This window comes from Onthophagus taurus, chromosome 11 (genome assembly GCF_036711975.1).
Source record: "Onthophagus taurus isolate NC chromosome 11, IU_Otau_3.0, whole genome shotgun sequence".
In the NCBI taxonomy this organism is placed as follows: domain Eukaryota; kingdom Metazoa; phylum Arthropoda; class Insecta; order Coleoptera; family Scarabaeidae; genus Onthophagus; species Onthophagus taurus.
Window position 1 is genome coordinate 30,471,466 of NC_091976.1, and position 24,642 is coordinate 30,496,107.

The following is a 24,642-nucleotide window of genomic DNA, read 5'->3' on the forward strand; positions in this document are numbered from 1 at the left end:
AAAATACAAAATTATTTAATCTAAATAAATTAAATAAACTTAAACAAAATAAAAAAAATAATAAATCATTATTTTCCCATATTTCATTTCACAACTTAATAAAAAACCGTAAGATAACACCTAACCTAAATGTCTTATGATCGATCTATTTTGAGCAACATTTCAATTTTTCATCAATAGGTGGCGCTCACCCAATATTTAAAAAATACAAAATTATTTAATCGAAATAAATTAAATAAACTTAATCAAAATAAAAAAATAATAAATCATTATTTTCCCATATTTCGTTTTACAACTTAATAAAAATAACTCTTAATCTAAATGTCACTTGTCACCGGTGTAAAAACTAACCTCATTTTTTATTGAGTATTTACCACAATATTTACATTTTTATAAAAACCCAACATGAAAACTGCTCTTATGGTAGCAGAAAAGCCATCGTTAGCGGCTTCTCTAGCTAACATATTAAGCAACGGAAAATGCTCCTCCCGGCGGGGTAAATAAAAATAAAACCCCAATTACATTACTCACATTAAAATAAATTTTAGGTTTAAATGGATCTTGTTCCGTCCACGAATGGAATGGCACGTTTAAAAACGAAACAGTAAGATTAAAAATGACCTCAGTTTGCGGTCACGTAATGAGCCTGGATTTTATAAGCAAATACAATAATTGGGATCGGGTAGATCCTGTCGAATTATTTTCTTGTCCAACTGAAAAGAAAGAAGCTACACCAAAACTAAAGATGCCCCTTTTTTTAAGCAGTGAAGCCCGTGGGTGTGATTATTTGATTTTATGGCTTGATTGTGACAAAGAGGGTGAAAATATTTGTTATGAAGTCATGAATGCTGTCGCTAAAACAATGAATACGAACGTTTTTAACGATAACGTTACATATCGCGCGAAATTTTCAGCAATTACCGAAAAAGACATCAAAGCTGCTTTTAATAATTTGGGAAAACCGAACGAAAACGAAGCTAGAAGTGTTGACGCCAGACAAGAATTAGATTTACGAATCGGATGTGCGTTTACTCGATTTCAAACGAAATTTTTCCAGGGAAAATATGGTAATTTAGACGCCTCTTTAATATCTTATGGCCCTTGTCAAACTCCAACTCTTGGTTTTTGTGTGCAACGCCATGATACGATTCAAACCTTCAAATCTGAACCATATTGGGTTGTTCAAGTTATTGTTAAAACTAAAGATGGTCTTGAGATCTCTTTGGATTGGTCTAGAGTACGGTGTTTTGAAAAAGAGGTTGCTAATATGTTTCTACAAAGAGTTAAAGATTGTTCTCAATCTCAGTAAGTTAAAAAAAGAACCACTTTACTTAATAAAAATAAAATTTTATGTTAGGGTAACAAAAATTACGCGTAAAGAAAAGGCAAAAAGTAGACCTCTTGCTTTAAATACAGTTGAATTAATGAGGGTTGCTAGTTCTGGTTTAGGAATGGGACCTCACCATGCTATGCAGATAGCAGAAAAATTATATACTCAAGGTTATATAAGTTATCCTAGAACAGAAACAACAAGATATCCCGAAAATTTTGATATTTTGTGAGTTAATTAAATGTAAAAACTTTTTTTTAATTAAATTAATTATTAATTTTGAGTAGAGGAGTTCTTAAACAGCAACAAAACAACCCTGAATGGTCGAAAGAGGTTAATGAAGTCCTATCAAATGGGATTAATAGACCGAAAGGGGGACATGATGTTGGTGACCATCCCCCCATCACACCAATGAAAACAGCTACAAGAAACGAATTGGATGGAGATTCTTGGAAACTTTATGACTACATTACAAGACATTTTATAGCAACCGTTTCTAAAGATTGTAAATATTTATCAACAACAATAACATTTTTAATCAACCAAGAAATATTTACTGCGACTGGAAAAACACTTATAGACCCTGGTTTTACCACAATAATGACTTGGCAAGTAAGTTAATACTTCGTTGTGTTCAATACCTCATCATATTAATTGAATTAATTGATTTTAGGCGTTTGGAAAAAATGAAATTGTACCAAATTTATTTGAAAATGATTTAGTCCCAATTCAAGAAACAAAATTGGTTGAATATCAAACAAATCCTCCTGATTATTTAACCGAATCCGAGTTAATTACTTTAATGGAAAAGCACGGAATTGGAACTGATGCTTCCATTCCGGTTCACATCAATAATATTTGTCAAAGGAATTATGTTACCGTCGGAGGTGGAAGAAAATTAATACCAACAACTTTAGGAATTGTTCTTGTTCATGGTTATCAAAAAGTAAATAATTTAAAAATTAGGATATTTAAAGTTTAATGAGAAAATTTTGGTAAAAATATTGAACTTAACCTAACTTTAAAACAAAAAGAATCGTTCTGGCTCTATTTATAGGAGTTAATAAATGAATTATGTGTTAAATTAAAGGTAAAAGATTGTAATTCACGAATATTTATGGTTATTTTTATTTCAAAGAAAATTCTTTGAGATAATAGAGAAAATCAATGAACATTTTTTGAGATAACCTAAAATAGAGAATTGAAAAATTTAAGAACTCATTCTAATTTTATTTGGAGGAGTGAAATGATAAATTTGATATCAAATTAAAGCTAATAGTCTATAATTTAAGAATATTGGTGGTTCCCAACAGGATTTTTTACGAAAATGTTAGCAAAAGAGTTTTAAACTTAACCTAACTTTAATCAAAAACTTCAAAAAATCATTCTGACTCTATTTATAGGAGTTAATAAATTATTATTATTCTAATTTTATTTGGAGGGGTTAAAAGATAAATTTCATATCAAATTAAAGCTAAAAGTCTATAATTAAGAATATTGAAGGTTTCCAACAGGATTTTTACGAAAATGTTGGCAAAACTGTTTTAAACTTAACCTCACTTTAATCAAAAAATTCAAAGAATCATTCTGATTTTATTTATAGGAGTTAATAACTGAATTATATGTCAAATTAAAGCTAAAAGAATGTAATTCACGAATAATTATGGTTATTTATGTTTCAAAGAAAATTCTTGGAGATAATAGAGAAAATCAATGAACATTTTTTGACATAACCTAAAAGTTAAAAATTCATTCTGATTTTATTTGGAGGAGTTAAAAGATAAATTTCATATCAAATTAAAGCTAAAAGTCTATAATTTAAGAATATTGGTGGTTTCCAACAGGATTTTTTCCAAAAATGATAGTAAAAGTGTTTTAAACTTAACCTAACTTTAGTCAAAAAGTTAAAGATACATTCTGACTCTATTTATAGGAGTTAATAAATGAATTATGTGTCAAATTAAAGCTAAAAGACTATAATTTAAGGATATTTATGTATTAAAGGAAATTCTTTGAGATAATAGAGAACATCAATTAACATTTTTGGCATAACCTAAGATGAGAGAATTGAAAAATTTAAGAATTCATTCTGATTTTATTTGGAGGAGTTAAAAGATAAATTTGGTATCAAATTAAAGCTAAAACTCTATAAATTAAGAATATTGAAGGTTTCGAACAGGATTTTTTATGAAAATGTTAGCCAAAGTGTTTTAAACTTAACCTAACTTTAATCAAAAACTTCAAAGAATCATTCTGACTCTATTTATAGGAGTTAATAAATAAACTATGTGTCAAATTAAAGCTAAAAGAGTGTAATTTACGAATAGTTATGCTTATTTATGTTTCAAAGAAAATTCTTGGAGATAATAGATAAAATCAATGAACATTTTTTGATATAACCTAAAATAGAGAATTGAAAAAGTTAAAAATTCATTCTGATTTTATTTGGATGAGTTAAAAGATAAATGTCATATCAAATTAAAGCTAAAAGTCTATAATTTAAGAATAGTGAAGGTTTCGAACTAGATTTTTTATAAAAATGTTATCAAAAGTGTTTTAAACTTAACCTAATTTTAAATCAAAAAGTTCAAAGAATCATTCTAACTCTATTTATAGGAGTTAATAACTGCATTATGTGTCAAATTAAAGCTAAAAGATTGCAATTCACGAATATTTACGGTTATTTATGTTTCAAAGAAAATTCTTTGAGATAATAGAGAAAATCAATTAACATTTTTGACATAACCTAAGATGAGAGAATTAAAAAATTTAAGAATTCATTCTGAATTTATTTGGAGGAGTTAAAAGATAAATTTCATATCAAATTAAAGCTAACAGTCTATAATTTATGAATATTGAAGGTTTCGAACAGGATTTTTTATGAAAATGTTAGCAAAAGTGTTTTAAACTTAGCCTAACTTTAATACTATAGTACTTATTAACTATTTATAGGAGTTAAGAAATGAATTATGTGTCAAATTAAAGCTAAAAAATTCGAATTTAGTAAAGCATCATCGTTGTTTGCCCAATCTGTAATGTTTTGTGGGTGAATTAGGTCCATTCCAAAAAACATGGTGACATTAATCAATTTATTGCAGCACTACCTAAAACTACCGTTTTGAAAGTTAAAAACTTTTCTTTTTAAGATTGATCCTGAATTGGTTCTCCCAACAATGAGAAGTGCAGTAGAAGAACAATTAAATTTAATCGCTTTAGGAAAAGCCAACTTCCAAGCGGTATTAAAACACACCGTTGAAATTTTTAACTTAAAATTTCAATATTTCGTTAAAAATATCGACGGGATGGATCAACTCTTCGAAGTTTCATTTTCGCCTTTAAGCGCCTCCGGAAAAGCATTCTCACGATGTGGAAAATGCCGAAGATACATGAAGTACATCATGACGAAACCGATGCGATTACATTGTCCTCAATGCGATGAGACGTTTTCGTTACCTCAAAACGGAAACGTTCGACTTTTTAAGGAACTCAAATGTCCGTTGGATGATTTTGAGTTGTTGTCGTGGTCTATGGGGAATAAAGGGAAAAGTTTCGTGTTTTGTCCTTATTGCTATAACAATCCACCGTTTAAGTAAGTTTTATTCGCAATTTTTTTCTTAATAATTGATTTTTTTTTGAAGTGATATGAAAAAAGGGAATGGTTGTAATAATTGTACTCACCCGACTTGTGCTCATAGTCTTAATAATACGGGAGTTTCGGGTTGTGTTGGGTGCGATTATGGGGTTTTGGTGTTGGATCCTTCATCAGGGCCAAAATGGAAACTTGGATGTAATAGGTAAATTATTTGGACCACGTTATGCATCAGTTGACTAAGCGACAAATGAATAATGTTGAGAAAAACGGGACTCTAAAAATATAAAATTTCTCAGAATAGACAGGCTCAAACTATTGAAAATTGTTTGGTGCCTGTCCATTTTTATCACAGAACACTGAAGAACACTCGTTACGTTTTTCGGTTATACAGACTGTTTCTGTAAGTCGTGGCATAAATTTAATCACTAAAACCTCTCAACTTATCCATTTTAGAAACAAGTTTCTTAATATTTCTTTCAATTTCGTTAAAAAAGATTATGTATCAAAGTTGAAATCAGATTATTAGTTACTAATTTACAAAATTAAAGTTTAAAAAGTTGTAAAATGAAATGAAGGACGAAGTGTTACAAGTTTAGGATAAAATTTAAGAGCGCTCTTTTTTAACAAGAGAAATATTAAGAAACTTGGGAAAAATTTAAGAATCATCATGTGACTTAAAAATCGACGATTTTTTTTAATCAACCCAAAAAACACGTTAAAAATAAAAAGAAAGTACTGAAAAGTGACTAACACCAGGTTAATTTCAGTTATAAAACTTCTATTATATGATAACTAACTTCAGGTTTAAAATGTCAACCTCAATTTTGACATATTTGTAATCTTCATTAAAAATCCTTTAAAATGAGTACAAACACGATGTAGTTATCTTCAATATTAACGAAGTTATCAACTTCCGGTTAAGAATGTCAACGTCAATTTTGACATATTTGTAATCGTCGTGAAAAATCTTTTAAAATGAGTCCAAACATGATACGTTTAATTCCAATATTGCTCGAGATATAAGCAACTTCCGGTTTGAAATGTCAGTCATTTTGACATATTCTTAATTTTTATAAAATGTCTTAATATTTATCACAAAAGCAAAAATATTATTAAAAAAAAATAAAAAATTTAGGTTGGTATTAATATTTAAGAATTAAATTGCTATCTTCATTGTTGCTAACTTCGGATTTAACGTTTTTTTATTCAAATTTTCTTGTTTTTTGTGATAAGTGCGTCATCTTTGGACTCATTTTAACGGTTTTTTTATGAAGATGACAAATATGTCAAAATTGAAGTTGACGTTTCAAACCATCATTAAAAATCCTTTAAGATGAGTACAAACACGACATATTTATCGTCAATATTAATGAAGTTATGGTCAACTTCCGGTTAAGAATGTCAATGTCAATTTTAACATATTTCTAATCGTCGTGAAAAATCCTTTAAAATGAGTCCAAACATGATACGTTTAATTCCGATATTGCTCGAGATATAAGCAACTTCCGGTTTGAAATGTCAATGTCATTTTGACATATTCTTAATTTTTATAAAATGTCTTAATATTTATCACAAAAGCAAAAATATTATTAAAAAAAATAAAAAATGTAGGTTGGTATTAATATTTAAAAATTAAATTGCTATCTTCATTGTTGCCAACTTCGGGTTTAATGTTTTTTATTCTAACTTTTTTGTTTTTTGAGATAATTGCATCATCTTTGGACTCATTTTAAAGGTTTTTTCATGAAGATGACAAATATGTCAAAATTGACGTTTCAAACCGGAAGTGATTGTATTTCCATTAATATTAAAGTTAAGTATATCGAGTTTGGACTCATTTTAAAGGATATTTTATGAAGTTGACAAATATGTTAAAATTAAAAGTAAAACAAAAACATTTTTTGATTAAAATTTAATTTTTGTGTTATTTTTTTCAATTTAAAGTTCTATCGGGCTTAAAAAAACACCCAGTATAACGCTGTTCATTTTATTAATAATTAATTGTTCTTATTAATTTTTTTTTAAATTTTATAGATGCGATACAATAATTCATTTATTTGAAGATTGTCAAAAAATAACTGTTGAAAATGATGTTTGTGATTGCGGGGCTCAACTGGTTAACGTCGAATATAAATCAGAAAAAACCAAGTTGCCCAACGATAAAAAAGAAATGAAAGGTTGTATTTATTGTTCACCCGAATTTGTGAATTTAGTTGAAAAACATAAAGCCGTTATGAATATAAGAGGAAATCGGGTTCATCGTGGGAGAGGTGGAAGAGGAAGAGGACGCCCAAGGCCAAAACAACCTAAAGATAAAATGGCACAATTAGCGGCATATTTTGTGTAATAATAAAATAAAATACTCAAAATAAAAAGTAGTTTTTTTTAAGAAGAACGCAAAACGTTTGAGTATATTTTATTGAACACAACAAGTCAACTGCAAATTTATTTTTTTTTAATTTACGTTTAATTAATAGAGTGAAACACATCGATCGAATGAAGTTCGTTGAACGCTAGAGAAGTATAAAAGATGTTCGAATGTCGTCAATCAAGACAGGCACGAAGTCGGGTCGTTTTGTACCGGTTTTGGTTATATTATTTTTTACTTTTGGAAAACTTAAAAACTGTTATGAAGTCCATTTTTAAAGGGAAACAACGTTTTCGTCAGGTAACTCGTCGTGCTATATTTTTAAAATAATTTTTTTTTTTACTTTTTCGTTTTATTTGTTGCGGAGACAACTTTAACAAAGAAAAAAACCGTCCTGGATCCGGATGGAAAGTTAGTACGTCTACCTAGAGGTATGTATACGTAATATGTACAAGATATTTATTTGTCAGCTCGTGTAACCTATTAGAAAATTTCAATTTTCTCCTCTTATTATAGATATGAAAAATATCTTTCTAATTAAACGCTAGGGAAATCAACAGTTTCTGCCATAGTTTATGTTCAAAGATTATTTAAACTTTTTTCCGTTCGGTGTTCGATGCTTATCGTCTCACTTTGGTTGATGAAAACTTGTATACAATTTTTCCTTTGCATACAAAAATATATAGCTAATTTCCTTCTAAATTATTACGAATACCACATGAAAATTAGATTAAATTTAATTTTTTGAGCTCTATTTTTCCCAAAAATTAATTCATTTTGAGCTCGTCATCGAAATAAAAATGAAATTAATCAGCCGAAATAGATTTTGAAAAAGAGAAATGATTGTACTTTTACATTTCTACTATTAATATTTCTAAAAATGCCAATCGATAAATGCAAGGAGCAGTGTCTAGTCAGCGGGTCGTGACCTCCGGTCGAGTACGGTAACAATAGTAGTAAGAATGGTTTGAATAGCGGTAGTAGTAATCGTAACCATTTGGTAGTAACAATAATATGTACACGGTTGTTGTGCTTCCGACGTGGTGGTCGCTTGATCCAGGTCAGATGGTCCAAACCTGAACTTTCTCCGCGACAATGCACCAGCTGGCGTGGTCGTAATACGACGAAATAATATGTAAGTTCTCTACGTATTTCTCTATTAATTGGTCCAGTTCACCTTCTCTGAATACGTGATAATATCGATGGTAAGTGATTTCACCACCGACATTATCTGAGGGTAATGATTCCTGTGATGTATCGCTGTAGAGGCCATTCTGGTGTTGTTCTTTAACCATTGGAATTGGTGATCGTCTCTTCCACTCCGGACAAGAAGCCAAAGAAGCCGTACTTCCCCCATCACTATATCTACTCATCGAAACGATCGAATTCGGACTACTTCCTTTATCCGAGTCGTACGATTCAATCGACGTTTCCGTTTTTATAACGGCATTTTTTAAACCACCGGAGTCTTTATTAACTATTTTATTACACGTACAAGTTAATAATTTGCACCTCGAACAAGAATTATCCGCGAACTTACTGTCACTAACACTCAACTTGGCCAAATACTCATTTTGTTTTTGAATCTCGGCGCTCAGCTTCGATAAATCGTTTAATTCTTCACTTAACCTATGTATGTACGGATCGTCTAAATGGTCGGTGCCGAAATCTTTTCTCCCCAATTGCTGATATTGATCGATTTCTTTTAATAATTTTTCGCTTAATTTATCAGCGAAATCGGTTAAGTGTTTATGGCAGTCTTCGTTCCACGATGCGTCGATGTCGGTGAGCAATGGGACCGTTTCCGATGGATATTGCCTTTGCATCACTGAAATAACCTCTCCTGTTTTTACTTCTCTCCTTCGAGCTCTCGGACTTGATTTTATCACTTTTTCTACGGCTTCGTCCAAGGAATTCGCTACATCCGCGGCGGCCTCCAACAAATTATTTCTGTGTTTAACTTCGTTAAAGGTGAATTTTGACCGATTCTTCGTTTTATCCGCGCTTATAACACTATCGATTGAATCGGGGGATGAGACTGCCGATGAATCGCTGTCTTTATCGTCCGTTTCTGGGTTAAACAACTCCAAAGATAATAATTTAGGAAGAGGCTTTGCGATTGATTGTACCTTTCCATTATTAACCGAACATCTCCTAACTATTGGAAAATTGTGCGATCTTTGAGCTTTAACTCCAAACCCCGGTTTTTTGCTGAGCAAATCTCGGATTTCCTTCAAACACTCCTCCTTCTCCACTTCATCCACTTCATCCTCGTCTTCGTCAATTTTAATTTTAATTTCGGGCGATTTCTCTGGACTTTTTTGTTTCGTATTTAAAGGGGTTTTCTTAAATTTCGGAATTTGTTGCACCGAATATTTTTTTGCTAAACTCTCCGTGTTCTTTTTCTTCGGTACGATCGTTGGAACTTTAATTTTTTCTTCCGTTGGAGATTGAACTTCGGGAAATTTCCCAACTGTTGTGGTCGGTTTTGGCGAACTTAATTGTTTCGTGAGCGGATAAATACTGAGCGGCATCTGTTTGATTCTAGGACTGGTGGGGCACGATGATTGCTTAATTCTGGGCGAATTTGGGACGGAGGAATTGTTAACGCGAGGCGACGTTGGACCTGGAGATAAGGAAGGTGACATTGGATCAGATTTTGGGATGAAAATAACCGACGCGAAACTATCTTCGCTGTCGACGCTCGTATCGCTTTGTAAACTGCTGTCTTTCGAAGAATCGGAACCGTCTTCTTTGGAATGTCTTCGTTCGGTTGTTGGTTCTCTTTTTTCTTCGACAACGATCACGGTTTTTGAGGTTATTAACGAATCGTCTTCGGGAATTGTTGGGGATATTAACTCGGAGCTGGTCCAATTTTGAAACATCCGCACGAAACCGTTTTTTAATGAAGTTCCGGTTACTTTTTCAATGTTCGTTGTTGAGTTTTTGATTTTCTTTGTAAACCCCGTTTTGAATAGTTGCAATCGTTTAGCGGTTGTAACGGAAAGTATTGAATCTTTGAACGAATCGAAAGCATGGTGACCTTGATATATTAAATCTTCATTAAGAGATGCTTGCTTTTGGATATTCTGTCGCAATTTCTCCTTTTCTCTTAACCGTTCCGTTGACATAACATCTTCGTTTAACGATCTTTGTTTGAGCACGTTTAATCTACTTCTTGGATTTACTATTTTTCCCTCGGGTAAATGACAATTCACTTGCTTCATTTCGGTCGGTTTATCTAAGGCTTCTTCGTCTTCTTCGCAAATTGATTTTTTTTGTTTAACTAATTTCGGTTTGGTTAAAGTTGTTGATGGGGTTGTTTTATTTTCTTGAGTGGTGGTATCCGCGATACTGGGAACACCCGATTGAGATCTGATTATGTTGTTGTTTTCGACGGTTTTAATGTTGGTCATGCTCCTGGACTTGAGGTTGTTGTAGAGGTCGTTGAAAATCTGCGATGATGGAAACGTTTGTCTCCGTTGTGGCAGCTCATCATCATCGACTCTCCTTAACTCTATGGGTATGTCTTGTATGTCGCAATCGCAACATTCACAGCCATCGGGATCATACCTCTTTGGCGGCGGCACATCTTTAGTACAAGTCGTCCAACTATCTAAGAACCACGGTCGATGTACTCCCACCCTTTTACTCGTCCCAGCCAATTTTTGAATAGCCCTTCGTACAAAACTGTAACATGTTTCATTTGGGCTACTTAAGCTAGAGCTGCTCGGCGATGAATTCCGTTTTGGATCGATGGATCGTCCCTTATGACGCGTCCTTCCTTTCTTTTTTGTACTGGTCCTTCCAGATTTATTAGAATCGGTGTCGGATTGAGTGTATGCGTGGTAAGGATTTGTGCAATCGTCTTCTGAGGTGGTCGTAGTTGAGGTTAATTCGAGCGATGGTGTGCTAAGATGTTGAGGGCGATGCCACGGCACCAACACATCTTGCGACTCGAACTTCCGGTGACTCTGTTCCATCGCCCACACCGAAATAATCAATCTCCCACCGATTTTCAATACTCTCGCTAATTCCCGCAAAGCACAAACTCTCCTTTCGGTAGTCGCGAAATGATGAACCACGGCCACCGAAAGAACCGCGTCCAAACTTTCGTCGCGGAACGGAAGGGCTAAATTGTCGAGAACCAAAACTTCGTTGTCCTTTTCTTTGGCCACCTCGCTTAGACGGCAGCACTTTTCCCCACCGATATTGAAAATTGCGTTGTTTACGTTGAGATATTTTCCGTTGCCGCATCCTATTAACATTAAACAAAAACCTATTTAGTATGGAAACTTAATTTGATGGCTTCATCATCTTACCTACGTCGCAGACCAACGAACCGGGTTCTAGGCTTTCTAAGAATTGTTGAACGCGGGGCCAGGGTTTACTTTTGGGGTTGTCGCAAAATTGTTCGTAAACGTCGTGGACGTAGGCTTGTTCTAAAGCTACACTTCTTGCAACTCTTTCATTCATCGACATAGTTGTTATCTATAAAAAAAATTATTAATTAGCAATAAAATAAAATAGAAGAATAGTTAATCCACAGAAAGCTTTAAAGATTAAATCAGTGAGGGGAATTTGACTATTAAAATACCAGTATGACAATTGCCCTACTCTACAATTCGCGCCTATCTTCAAGATATAACCTAAATTGAAGAAATGACAATTCAAGAACTTATTGTGATTTTATTTGGAGAAGTTAAGAGATAAATTCATCAAATTGAAGCTAAAAATCTATAATTTAAGAATATTTATGGTTTTGGAAAGAAATTATTGTGAAAATTTTAGGAAATATGTTGGAAAAGTTTTAAACTTAACCTCACTTTATCTATAAAATTAAAAAATACAAAAAAATACATTCTGATTCTATTTATAGGAGTTAATTAATGAATTATGTGTCAAATTAAAACTAAAAGATTGCAATTCACGAATATTTATGGTTACTTATGTTTCTAAGAAAAATCGTTGAGATAATAGAGAAAATTAATGAACATATTTGACATAACCTAAAATAGAGAATTGAAAAATTTAAGAATTCATTCTGATTTTATTTGGAGGAGTTAAAAGATAAATTTGGTATCAAATTAAAGCTAAAAGTCTATAATTTAAGAATGTTGAAGGTTTCGAACAAGATTTTTTATGAAAATGTTAGCACAAAAGTGTTTTAAACTTAACCTAATTTTAAATCAAAAAGTGCAAAGAATCATTCTGACTCTATTTATAGGAGTTAATAAATGAATTATGTGCTAAATTAAAGCTAAAAGATTATTATTCAAGAAAATTTATGGTTATTTATGTTTCAAAGAAAATTCTTTGAAATAATAGAGAAAATCAATTAACATTTTTGACATAACCTAAAATAGAGAATTGAAAAATTTAAGATCTCATTCTGATTTTATTTGAAGGAGTTAAAAGATAAATTTCATATCAAATTAAAGCTAAAAGTCTATAATTTAAGAATGTTGAAGGATTCGAACAGGATTTTTTATGAAAGTGTTAGCAAAAGTGTTTTAAACTTAACCTAATTTTAAACCAAAAAGTTCAAAGAATCATTCTGACTCTATTTATAGGAGTTAATAAATGAATTATGTGCTAAATTAAAGCTAAAAGATTATTATTCAAGAAAATTTATGGTTATTTATGTTTCAAAGAAAATTCTTTGAGATAATAGAGAAAATCAATTAACATTTTTGACATAACCTAAAATAGAGAATTGAAAAATTTAAGAACTCATTCTGATTTTATTTGGAGGAGTTAAAAGATAAATTTGATATCAAATTAAAGCTAAAAGTCTATAATTTAAGAATGTTGAAGGATTCGAACAGGATTTTTTATGAAAGTGTTAGTAAAAGTGTTTTAAATTTAACCTAATTTTAAACCAAAAAGTTCAAAGAATCATTCTGACTCTATTTATAGGAGTTAATAACTAAATTATGTGCCAAATTAAAGCTAAAAGATTATTATTCAAAAAAATGTATGGTTATTTACGTTTCAAAGAAAATTCTTTGAGATAATGAGAAAATCAATTAACATTTTTGACATAACCTAAAATAGAGAATTGAAAAATTTAAGAACTCATTCTGATTTTATTTGGAGGAGTTAAAAGATAAATTTGATATCAAATTAAAGCTAAAACTCTATAATTTGAGAATATTGAAGGTTTCGAACTAGATTTTTATAAAAATGTTATCAAAAGTGTTTTAAACTTAAGCTAACTTTAATCAAAAAGTTCAAAGAATCATTCTGACGCTATTTATAGGAGTTAATAAATGAATTATGTGCCAAATTAAAGCTAAAAGATTATTATTCAAAAAAATGTATGGTTATTTATGTTTCAAAGAAAATTCTTTGAGATAATGAGAAAATCAATTAACATTTTTGACATAACCTAAAATAGAGAATTGAAAAATTTAAGAACTCATTCTGATTTTATTTGGAGGAGTTAAAAGATAAATTTGGTATCAAATTAAAGCTAAAACTCTATAATTTAAGAATATTGGTGGTTTCCAACAGGATTTTTTACGAAAATGATAGCAAAAGTGTTTTAAACTTAACCTAATTTTAAGTCAAAAAGTGCAAAGAATCATTCTGACTCTATTTATAGGAGTTAAAAACTAAATTATGTGCCAAATTAAAGCTAAAGGTTTATTATTCAAGAAAATGTATGGTTATTTATGTTTCAAAGAAAATTCTTTGAGATAATGAGAAAATCAATTAACATTTTTGACATAACCTAAAATAGAGAATTGAAAGATTTAAGAACTAATTCTGATTTTATTTGGAGGAGTTAAAAGATAAATTTGATATCAAATTAAAGCTAAAAGTCTATAATTTAAGAATGTTGAAGGATTCGAACAGGATTTTTTATGAAAGTGTTAGCAAAAGTGTGTCAAACGAAAGGTAGATTCTAGTTTAATATTATTACGTTTTAAATCAACTTATGATCTAATTTGTAGACACTACAAGAATACGAAGATTTTTGGAGCTATTTTGTTGATCAATTAGCAATCTGCTTTTCGAATAAATTACATTTTTAAGCAACCAGAGCAATTGATGCGAAGACTACGAAGAAACTGATTTGGAGCTATTCTGAATGATTTATCAACCTATTGAAGTAACAATTGTAATAAGATAATTTGCTCATAAAAACATCATTTGAAATCTGGAAATCAACTCAAGCTCAAGCATGATAAGTTCTATAAAATGAGAAATCGATTTGATATAACTCATTAGTAACTTTACAGACATGGAATATATTAAAATTCATCTTTTTTAATTTTTGTGAGAGATACTTGACAATAACTGGGTATTAATTCCGACAAAAGAGGAGTTAAAAAAAGTGTGACCCCGATTTAGGTACAGTTGCCAAAGTTCACCAGTCGCGATTTCTCGTTTTTTCCTCTCTCCGATATTGATTTTTCTGGGATGTCATCTTCGGGCCACAGCCGGCCACAGATGATGACACTGGAATATCGATTTGCGGGGGGAGGCCGAACGGAAAGACTCGTCTAGGGGGAGGTGGAAAAACAAGTGAATGGGGGGCCGACCGGCAGATGTTCTTGATGTATTTTTAATTGGCGGCTCGGAATCAATCGCTTTTGTAGGAATATTTTTAGACACACTAACTTGGTGGATATCGATTAGTTAGGGGGGGAGTTTTTTTTTGGTTTTGAATATTTAATATTCAATCGAAGTTAATTTCTTTTCTATTTCGAAAGAGATATCGTCCTTTATTAAAGGAAGGACGAGATGAACGGTGTTAAGATCCTTCTGGGCGCCCGTATTGATCGTATCCTCCGTCCCTCACGTTGCCTCTTCTTTCACATATCAATTCATTCACTAAAATCAGCACCGTCAGCCACTCAAGAGTTAGACGCGCCAAAAACTCGATTCAAAAATAAAATAAACGCACTTCATCCCCAATTCTTTTTAATATTTCCATAAAAATCTCCTTCGCATACTTACAATATTTCTTCTTATAGGCGACGTCGGTTTCGTGTGGTGAAGTGGTGGCACAATTTGACGACTGATGTTCGTTTCCGGTTTATCACAGACGACATCTCGTTAGTCGTGGGTGGTGCTGCGCCCCTCGGATGCCCCGTTCCGTAGTGCCCCGACGTTGGCCAGTTACACAGCCCTTCGAACCTACACCCCGGCCCTTGCTCGACGATACACTGACAAGCGGAGGCGTTTCTGACGTCACGCGCACGCTCCCTTCATAGTTTTATTGAAAAACCGACGCTAAAATCCGACCCGAGGCGAATTATCCGATCGGACGACCGATAAAACTCTCGAAACGCATTTCCCCACGTGCAATGTTTATTTACATCACATCACACGAACACGAAAAGAGTACCTTTTATTATTTGAGGTATTCAGAAATAATCAAGATATTAAGAAATTATAATTATGGGATTAATTTTGTATAACTAATTTATTAATTAAAGTAAATTAACCCCTTAAAACAAGTCGTAGACATTTTGCAAACTAAAAGCAAGCGTTATTCTAAAAATAAACCAAGCTGAATGAGGTTGAGTTGGGTCGTAATATCGATTATCCTTGCGTAACCCCAATTCGCAATCCACCACCGGGACCCTCTTATCACTGTCTCTTAGTTTCCACAAACGAGAGGAAACTTATATACTACATTCGGACTATGTTTATTACAAATTTTAATACATAAATCGTTTTTTAGTTAATCTTTTTTAATAAAACCCAAATTTTTATTTGCATTAATTTCATTTTTGATGCAACTTGAATTATTATTAATGAATCATGTACAATAAAATAAGTAATTATTGGTTAAAAAGAATTAATTAAAAAAGAAATATTTTGGGATTAAAATATAAAAAAGTGGTTAATGTTGAAAATTTATTTTTAGGCTTTTTAGTAAGGGTTGATTTGTAAAATGCATCTTTATTGGTTTCAAAACCGTAAATTGACGATTCTAACGTATCGATCGGATGATGATTGTGGGCGTTGTGACGTAGATGCTGCGTCGACCTACGAAGTCATTTAAGACCAGGAATGGATTCAGGAAAAGTTCTCAATAATAATGAAAAAGATCACTAAATAATCAATTTAATTATTTATATTAAATTGTTATGTTTTATTAACCCATTTGTACCATAAGCTTAAATATGTGCGGATAGAAAATCAAAATTATGGGATACATCATTACGAAGTTATAACTGAAAATAGATTTGGCTGCAAAATGTTTAGTTGACCATAGTTTTTCTATTTTCAATTATTTCATATTACAAATATATATTTATCTACAACTATTGAATTATCTATTCGTTATACAATTGATTTTTGACGGGTAATGACACTCATTACCCATGACAGACAAAGTGTTGAATAATGAGGCCATTATTCCACACTTCTGACACTGCCTACTAATCAAAAAATAAAATATTAACAGAAATGACAGCTTTCTTATATTGAGGTTATGTCTGAAATGTCTATCAAGTTTATTTTTTTTTCGTTTTTTTGATTTTTTTTTCAAAATTAAATAGTTGTAGATAAAGTATAGTATTCAACTTGCGTATAATGGATGTTACCCACTCAGATTACAACACTCGCTCGCTTCGCTCGCTCGTGTTGCAACTTCTTCTTCGTGGGTAACAGCCGCCATTATACGCTTGTTGAATAATATACTATTATTATACCTAAAACAATCTGGAACAGCTATTATTTTCAGTAGAACAACTCTCTAAAAGACACTTTACTCTTTGAAAATTAAAGTTTTTGAAAGTTTCAGTCAGTAATTCTTGCGTCAGTGGTTTTCAATTATATTAGAGGAAAAAAGGTTTTTTGGTTACACGGACATTAATTTTGCAAAATCATAAAAGTACAGGGTGTCCCAATTTCGATGTCCGCATAGGCCATCTCGGAAACTAAAAGAGATAGAAAAAAAGTAGCTTACATGTCATGATCTCGTTTTTCGAGAAAATGCTAATGCCGAAAACTCCGAACAGCTATCGTCTTTTGTTTTCGCCCTATCGGCAAAAACTGAAAATTTTGAACGACAATTGCGAATATCTCACTTATTATCAAAGATTGAGTATTATAAATAAAACATTATATGGGCAATTTTTTACGAAGAATTCAGTGGCGTAGGTAGAATTTTTTTCCCATCTTTTATTTTCGAGATTTTAGACGTAACTTTATTTTTTTAAATGGAAACCATAGTTGGCTATGACTTAAAATAATTTGTTATTTTCTTCTGATAACAAATATATATAGTTTGTGTTGTATATTTCTTATAGTTATTGAATAATTAACAAAAATTCATTTTGTTCCATCTAAATCTAATGTATGTATTTAAAAGTTAATGTGCTATGGTGCTATAGTGGCTTCCTAGAAAACTAGCCAATGAGAACAAGTGGAGGGGGGAAATCGTATCGTTTTGTTACAAAAGTTTCGTGCCCTAGTGATAACCATACATACTATGATGGAATATAATGTATCATTTTTTTTTGTTCTTTCTAAAACTATTGTATGTATTTAAAACTTAATGTTGTTACCAATTGTTTCCAATTATTGCCAAAGTTTGTAGAAAGGAGTTTGTAGTAGTATTTAAAAATTCACTAACAACTCTGGCATTATGTGCTGGTGCTCCGTCATATTGAAAATATATCATTTGAGACATATTTAGTGCCAAATTGTCGACCAAAGGTTCAAGTGCTGCCTTAATATATTGAGGTATTTCTCTGAGTTTAATTTTTTATGGTAGATACTATATGGCAAAATTCTATTATCTAAAAGGGCACACCATACATTGAACCCCAAGCTTCTTTGAACACTCAGAGACTTCTTCGGTCCAGATAACATTTTGAACAAACAGCAGACTATTTAATTTTTCTAAATATCATCTACAAAATTCTAATCTTCGATTGACATCTCCGGCACGTAAATAAGGAGTTAGCCCCGCTTTGTATGGTTTATACTTATTTTTCTTTCATATTCGGGAGCAACGGCTTTTGGGTCAGACGTCTTGTTGCAATTTCTCTTGCAGGTCATTTTGGTATGTTTTTGTATGTGGTTTGGGGAAGGACCAAATATCTATTAAATTTTCTGCTAACCGGCTGAAGGTTCTTACGTGCGGTTGTCTTCTTTCTGGATATCTTGTGAAATAAAATTCCGCGGCTAACGTCGCATTCTTATCTGATAACATATAGCATTCCATCATGTTACATTTTTCATAATTTTCGAAATTCATTGTAAAGTTTTATTCAGTTTTGTTATATTTTGACACTTAACATGCTGGTGCATCGTACCAGCACATAATGCCAGAGTTGTTATCGAATTTTTAAATACAAACTTTGGCAATTATTTGATACATTATGTTGCATCATAGTATGTATGGTTATCACCATAGCAACATTAACTTTTAAATACATACATTAGTTTTAGATAGAACAAAATGAATTTTTGTTAATTATTCAATAACTATAAGAAATATACCCCACAAACTATATATATTTGTTATCAGAAGAAAATAACAAATTATTTTAAGCCGTAGCCAACTATGATTTCCATTTAAAAAAATAAAGTTACGTCTAAAATCTCGAAAATACAAGATGGGAAAAAAATTCTACCTACGCCACTGAATTCTTCGTAAAAAGTTGCCCATATAATGTTTTATTTATAATACTCCATCTTTGATAATAAGTGAGATATTCGCGAATGTCGTTTTCGCAAAATTTTCAGTTTTTGCCGATAGGGCGAAAACAAAAGACGATAGCTGTTCGGAGTTTTCGGCATTAGCATTATCTCGAAAAACGAGATCATGACATGTAAGCTACTTTTTTTCTATCTCTTTTAGTTTCGGAGATAGCCTATGCGGACATCGAAATTGGGACACCCTGTACAGCAAAATGCAAACCTAACAAGAAAAATAATAAATCAACAAATGAATAATCCAACTATTCGATCAGCAAACAAAAATACATATAATATATTTGTATTATACCCACACAGAGATATATTTATATACAGGTGTCCCGTTAAGCGTACGGAGCGGCTGTATCTCAATAACGGTAAGGCCTAGAGGTTTAGGAAAAAAATCGTTATAAGCAAAGTGGGCAAGAGAAATAGCTGGAAATTATTTTGAAGTTCGTAATTCGACCGCTAGGGGGCGTAGCTGCCATAGAGAAACATAAAATTCCTGCTATCTCAGAAAGTTAGACGATGAGCTATAACTTTGACAACATCATTTAGTAGCTTGGATAATACCGCATCGCTTTTGTTTTGCAATATTTTTCATATCTGTCATAATAAAGGAGGGGGAGGCCAATGCGTTTTCAAATGTTTACATTTTAATATCTCCTGGACCATTCAACCGATTTGAATATTTTTGGTCTTGTTTGAAAGAGCATTTCATGCTCTTTTAAAAGATATTTTCAGAAAACCGCTTGGTTTAAAACAAATAAGCTAGAGGGCGTTATCTGCAGCGGTTACATATTTATGTGATTTTTGAAAAAAAGTTAAATGGAACGGTACTATTTACTTCACAGACCGTTAATCACCATAAAATTTGCTAAATATTAGTGAAAACCGCATCTCGATATCTCCAACCATTCTCGAATTATAAAAGAAAATGTTAAAAATTCGTATATCTTAATCGGATCAAGTTACCTTAAGAAACAAATAAGAGAGAACAATAATTTTATTATCTAGAACCTTCTAGAACACTTTATCCAAGCTTAGAACTTAGAACAAGCTGACGAAAAAAAAAGCGCTGCTTAAGTCTCGGCCCTAGATACGTTTCTACTGGTATTTAGTGTTTTGTCATATTTTCCCTGGTTATTGGTTTTTCTTTTTTCTTTTATTGGAAAAGTCAGGTCGTTTAGTCTACCCAATAGATAAAGGGGTGAAAGCAATGTGGGTTTTTCTCGAACCAAGAATGCATATTATGCAAGTTTACATCAGCTTGTGGACAGATGCTTCATGCATCCATAGCATTTGTGATAAAAGGTTTGGATTTGCCCAAATCATATTTAAAAGTCAATGGTAATAGTTCAGTCTGTTATCATAATCGGTATCTGTTAAGGCCTGATGTAAAACAACGTGGTGGAGATATTATTCTCTTGAGAACTCTTGTGGACAATTGTTTTCGGAGTTCCCAGATTATGTGGGATCACATTGCGCACCAATATGATTTACGAATTCATAGAGATGTCTGAATGGGCTACACGTTGCCAGTTTTCCGTAATCGCTAAGTCAATCTTAAAAACACTTCTAGAGAAAAATGTCTTTCTTAATTGCATTGCATTGCATTGCACATTTTTGCTATGCAGTTGCATCGTATTCGAAACATTGAAAATAAATCATCATACGCTCTATCATACGCTTCTGAGCTAGTAAATGACATGTTTACAGTTACCATGGTAATGTGATTTGCTTTTCTCGATGAGGTAACTGAATCCGATTGATGGCACTCGAGTTTTTAACATTTTCTTCTATAACTCGAGAACGGGTGGCGATATCGAGATGCGGTTTTCACTAAAATTTAGCAAATTTTAAGGTGACTAAGGGTCTGTAAAGTAAATAGTATCGTTCCATTTAACTTTTCTTCAAAAATCACAAAAATATGTAATCGCTGCAGATAACGTCCTCTAGCTCATTTGCTTTAAAGCAGACGGTCTTACTGAAAATATCTTTAAAAAGAGCATAAAATTTCTCTTGGTCACTTTGCTTATAAGGATTTTTTCCCAAACCTCTTGGCCTTACCGTTCTAGAGATACAGCCGCTCCGTACTCTTAACGGGACACCCTGTATACTATATATTTATATACCCTACTCAAAAAAATTAGGGGAACACTTTTCGAAATCTGTAACATTTTAAATTATAGTAGGCAAATCAAATTTGGTTTACTTCAACGGCATATATTTAACTAAAGAAATTACAAAAACAATGTTACAACTCTTAGTTACTTCTAAGTTACACTTAAAAATGTAAATTAATAACGCAAAAAACGCGTTATAAAGATAACAAATGAATTCAGTTGTCAATTTTTGGTTTCGGGAGACTGGCCAACATGTTAGAAGAGCTGGACAAGGTCGAAATCAAAAAACTGCTCAAAATCAAGACCGATTTCTTGTCCTTTCTTGTCTATGTACGCGTACTGCCACAGCACCAGACCTCCTAAACGACTTAACACGAGGATATAAAATAGAAATTTCTGATCAAACTATTAGAAACAAATTAAAAGAAGTGAATTTGAAACCTAAAAGCGAACCGCGCCTTACGCAGCCTCACAAAGCAGCGCGAACGAGGTTTGCTCTGGATCACAGAGATTGGTAACTTTGTCACTGGACGTCCGTACTGTTTACAGACGTCCAGCGAGAAAGTTACTGGTAAACTAAATGCCATGAATTACATCGAAAACATCTTGGAGGATCATGTGGTGTCTGCTTTATATGGGGTCATCGATTACGAAAAATTTAAGACCCAACTTTGAAGGCTTATAACTCCTCAGGGGTACAACTTACAATTAGTATAGAGATAACTTGCGTTAAATCATCTTAATTTATTGTCCTCTACATATCTCTGCTCTGTGTCGGTTCTTATGTGAAACACCCTGTATAAATATATAATAAATATATAGTATATAAAAATATATCTCTGTGTGGGTGGGATACAGAGATATTTAGTTTTATACATAATGTATAATACATTATGTATAAAAATAAGACTGCATTTTGCTGTGTTTTTAAGAAGATATGATTTTGCAAAATTCATGTCTGTGTTACTAGAAAAACCTTTTTTTCTCTAATTTAAACATAAAACACACCTAGAACAATTTGAATCAGCAAAGTTTGAGTTATTTTAGATCGTTATATGTTTTTTAAATGTTTTTGTGTAATTTAAAACCACTGACGCAAGAATTACTGTCTGAAAGTTCTAAAAACTTTAATTTTCAAAGAGTAAAGTGTCCTTTATAGACTTGTTCTAGTGAAAATAATAGCTATTCCAGATTGCTTTAGGTATAATAAGTATATATTTGTAAAATGGAATTGAAAATAGAAAAACTATGGTCACAGTAATCAATTAGATATTTTGGCAGTCAAACCTATTTTTAGTTATAACTTCGTAATGCTGTATCCCATAATTTTGGTTTTCTAGGACAATAACTAGAACAACCCAGAATAACAAAGAAAATCTGATTTTTCCAAAAATGTGGGGGGCCAGTCAAAAAAACCGTTTTTTTCGATTTTTGGAACAATGTAGAACAACTTTAGAACTACTCTAGAACAATCTAGAACAACAATGAAAAATTTAAAAATCAAAAATTCGCACTCTCCAGTCTGCCGACATACTTCTCCATCCGTGAAGCACTTTTATTACAATTAATGTATTATATTGAACTAAACCTAGAACTAACACTAGCAAGCACTATAACCTTCTTTAGAAACAAGATCCAAGTGTTCAAACACTAGACCTAGAACTAGAAACATTCGAATAACCAGAAGTGACACTGAGGATATTCCTTCAAAACTGACGCCATATTATAGAGAGTCAGTAAGGTATTGTCACAGAATAACCATCTCCAGGACTTACAGGAAAATAAAGATTTCAATCTAGGAAAATTGGATTCTCTGAGAGACGATGCCGATGCAATACACACGTATTAAACGAACTGAATCTGTTATTGGAAGCTGTTGATCATCGTCAAAATGGAAAGTCATTATTTGAAAGTACCAAATGGAAGGAGGCAAAAAGGATCTTATTTTTATTATTAAACAAAGAAGTATAACAAGAATTGTATTAGTTGTATTAAAAGTTTTCAAGGTGGTCCAAAAACTTGTCGATAACTCAGTATCTGGACTCAGTATCAGTATCTGGATGGAGAACTTGTCCATACTGATGCATCTGGGAGCAAAAATGTTACAGACCATTGTGTTAAGGGCACAATTTGCCACAACTTTTGCAGTATAAGTTTTTCTGTATCATACTCCGGATACCGATTTTTTTTAACACTTTTCTAATTTTCACATTTTTGAAAAATTCTCCATACTGATGCATCTGGGAGCAAAAATGTTACAGACCATTGTGTTAAGGGCACAATTTGCTACAACTTTTGCAGTATAAGTTTTTCTGTATCATGCTCCGGATACGATTTTTTTTTAACTATGAACGAAGAAGAAACGTTAGACGTAAGTCTTGGATTAGGTAAACTGACACAATTAGCATTAAATAACGATGCAGAATCAACGTACGACATCGCTAGTAGTAAAGAGCCGTTTCGTAAAGTTCATGCTTTGGCACTCAACCGAGCCCGTTTTGATCACAACTAGTGAAGATCACGTCTTTATACACGTTTCGATGTCATAACGGGCAAGTTCTTTATTTGGCTATTCCCGGTACGGGGGAACACTGCTATTCAGGTGATTTGGACAAAAATATTCACTGCTGAAATATGATCTGCATAACCCTGAAGTTCTTAATTGTACCCTTAGTTACAGATGCTGTTTGGGCATTATCCGTGCCTAATTCATCTTCTTAATTCTACACAGCATTTGGTTTTTTGAGCAGGAGATGGAATCATAGAGAGATCTTGAGTAGAGTTCTTGTTGGTACTGGGGCCTGTACAAACAAACTTCTATTCTGCTAGAATTTCTGTAGATTTCATCTTTTTAATTTTCTTGGCTGGATCCAAAAGACTCACTATCTTGTTGTTGTATTCTTTCCTGTCCATGACCATGTTATTATTCCTTATGGCTGCTGGTAGAATACATGGCGTAAATGGTTTCCTTCAATTATGTAATTAATGATATCATACTTTCTTCTTCACCAAGATACATATTAAAAGTAATCATTATTTTTAATAGATTATTAATTCTGCATAAATAAATTATATTTAGTACGGTTCTGTGTGACAACTTTTGCGCGGGCGTGTTGGGGGTTGAATTCTTGGAATCACCAGGACGATACTGGAAACAGCTTTGACGTCATTCCGAAGTGAATGGGTCGTTCTTACCCCATTTCGACGACTCATTGCATAGGATCCAACATATTATTACTAAGAAATGTCCACGTACTTCTCTTTTAAATAAAAACGTTAAAAATACCAATACAAATAAAATGAATTAATTATTTTTGTATATTTTATTTTTTGTAATAAATAAAATTAATAAGTGTCATTTCAATTAATTAAATTTATTTAGGCAACCACTTTTACTTAACAAAAAAATTATTTATTCATATTTTTATTTACTCATTAAAAAACAATAAGTAAATAACATATTAATTTTTATAATTAATTTATAAAGTTGATAAAATAAAGGATTGTTTAACACAAAAAACTATTTTTATTTTTTATTTAATTTTTAGAAAGTTGT

General features: G+C 32.0%; 2 protein-coding genes across 2 annotated transcripts; one reads left to right on the top strand and one right to left on the bottom strand.

Annotated features, from left to right (window-relative positions):
• The first annotated feature begins 326 nt into the window (after positions 1 to 326).
• LOC111428729 (topoisomerase 3-beta) lies at positions 327 to 7,317 on the top strand. The gene is made up of 8 exons (XM_023064382.2): positions 327 to 496; positions 549 to 1,305; positions 1,358 to 1,558; positions 1,618 to 1,942; positions 2,004 to 2,276; positions 4,477 to 4,919; positions 4,969 to 5,124; positions 6,957 to 7,317. Exons 1-8 carry the CDS (start codon positions 406 to 408, stop codon positions 7,267 to 7,269), a joined length of 2,559 nt encoding a protein of 852 aa, XP_022920150.1. The 5' UTR covers positions 327 to 405; the 3' UTR covers positions 7,270 to 7,317.
• A 950-nt stretch (positions 7,318 to 8,267) lies between these two features.
• Positions 8,268 to 15,480, bottom strand: LOC111428728 (fire dancer). The gene is made up of 3 exons (XM_023064381.2): positions 15,259 to 15,480; positions 11,613 to 11,781; positions 8,268 to 11,548 (listed from the first exon to the last, which is right to left on the bottom strand). The coding sequence occupies exons 2-3, from the start codon at positions 11,770 to 11,772 to the stop codon at positions 8,352 to 8,354; spliced, it is 3,357 nt and encodes a 1,118-aa protein (XP_022920149.2). The 5' UTR covers positions 11,773 to 11,781; positions 15,259 to 15,480; the 3' UTR covers positions 8,268 to 8,351.
• Between the last annotated feature and the right edge of the window lie 9,162 nt (positions 15,481 to 24,642).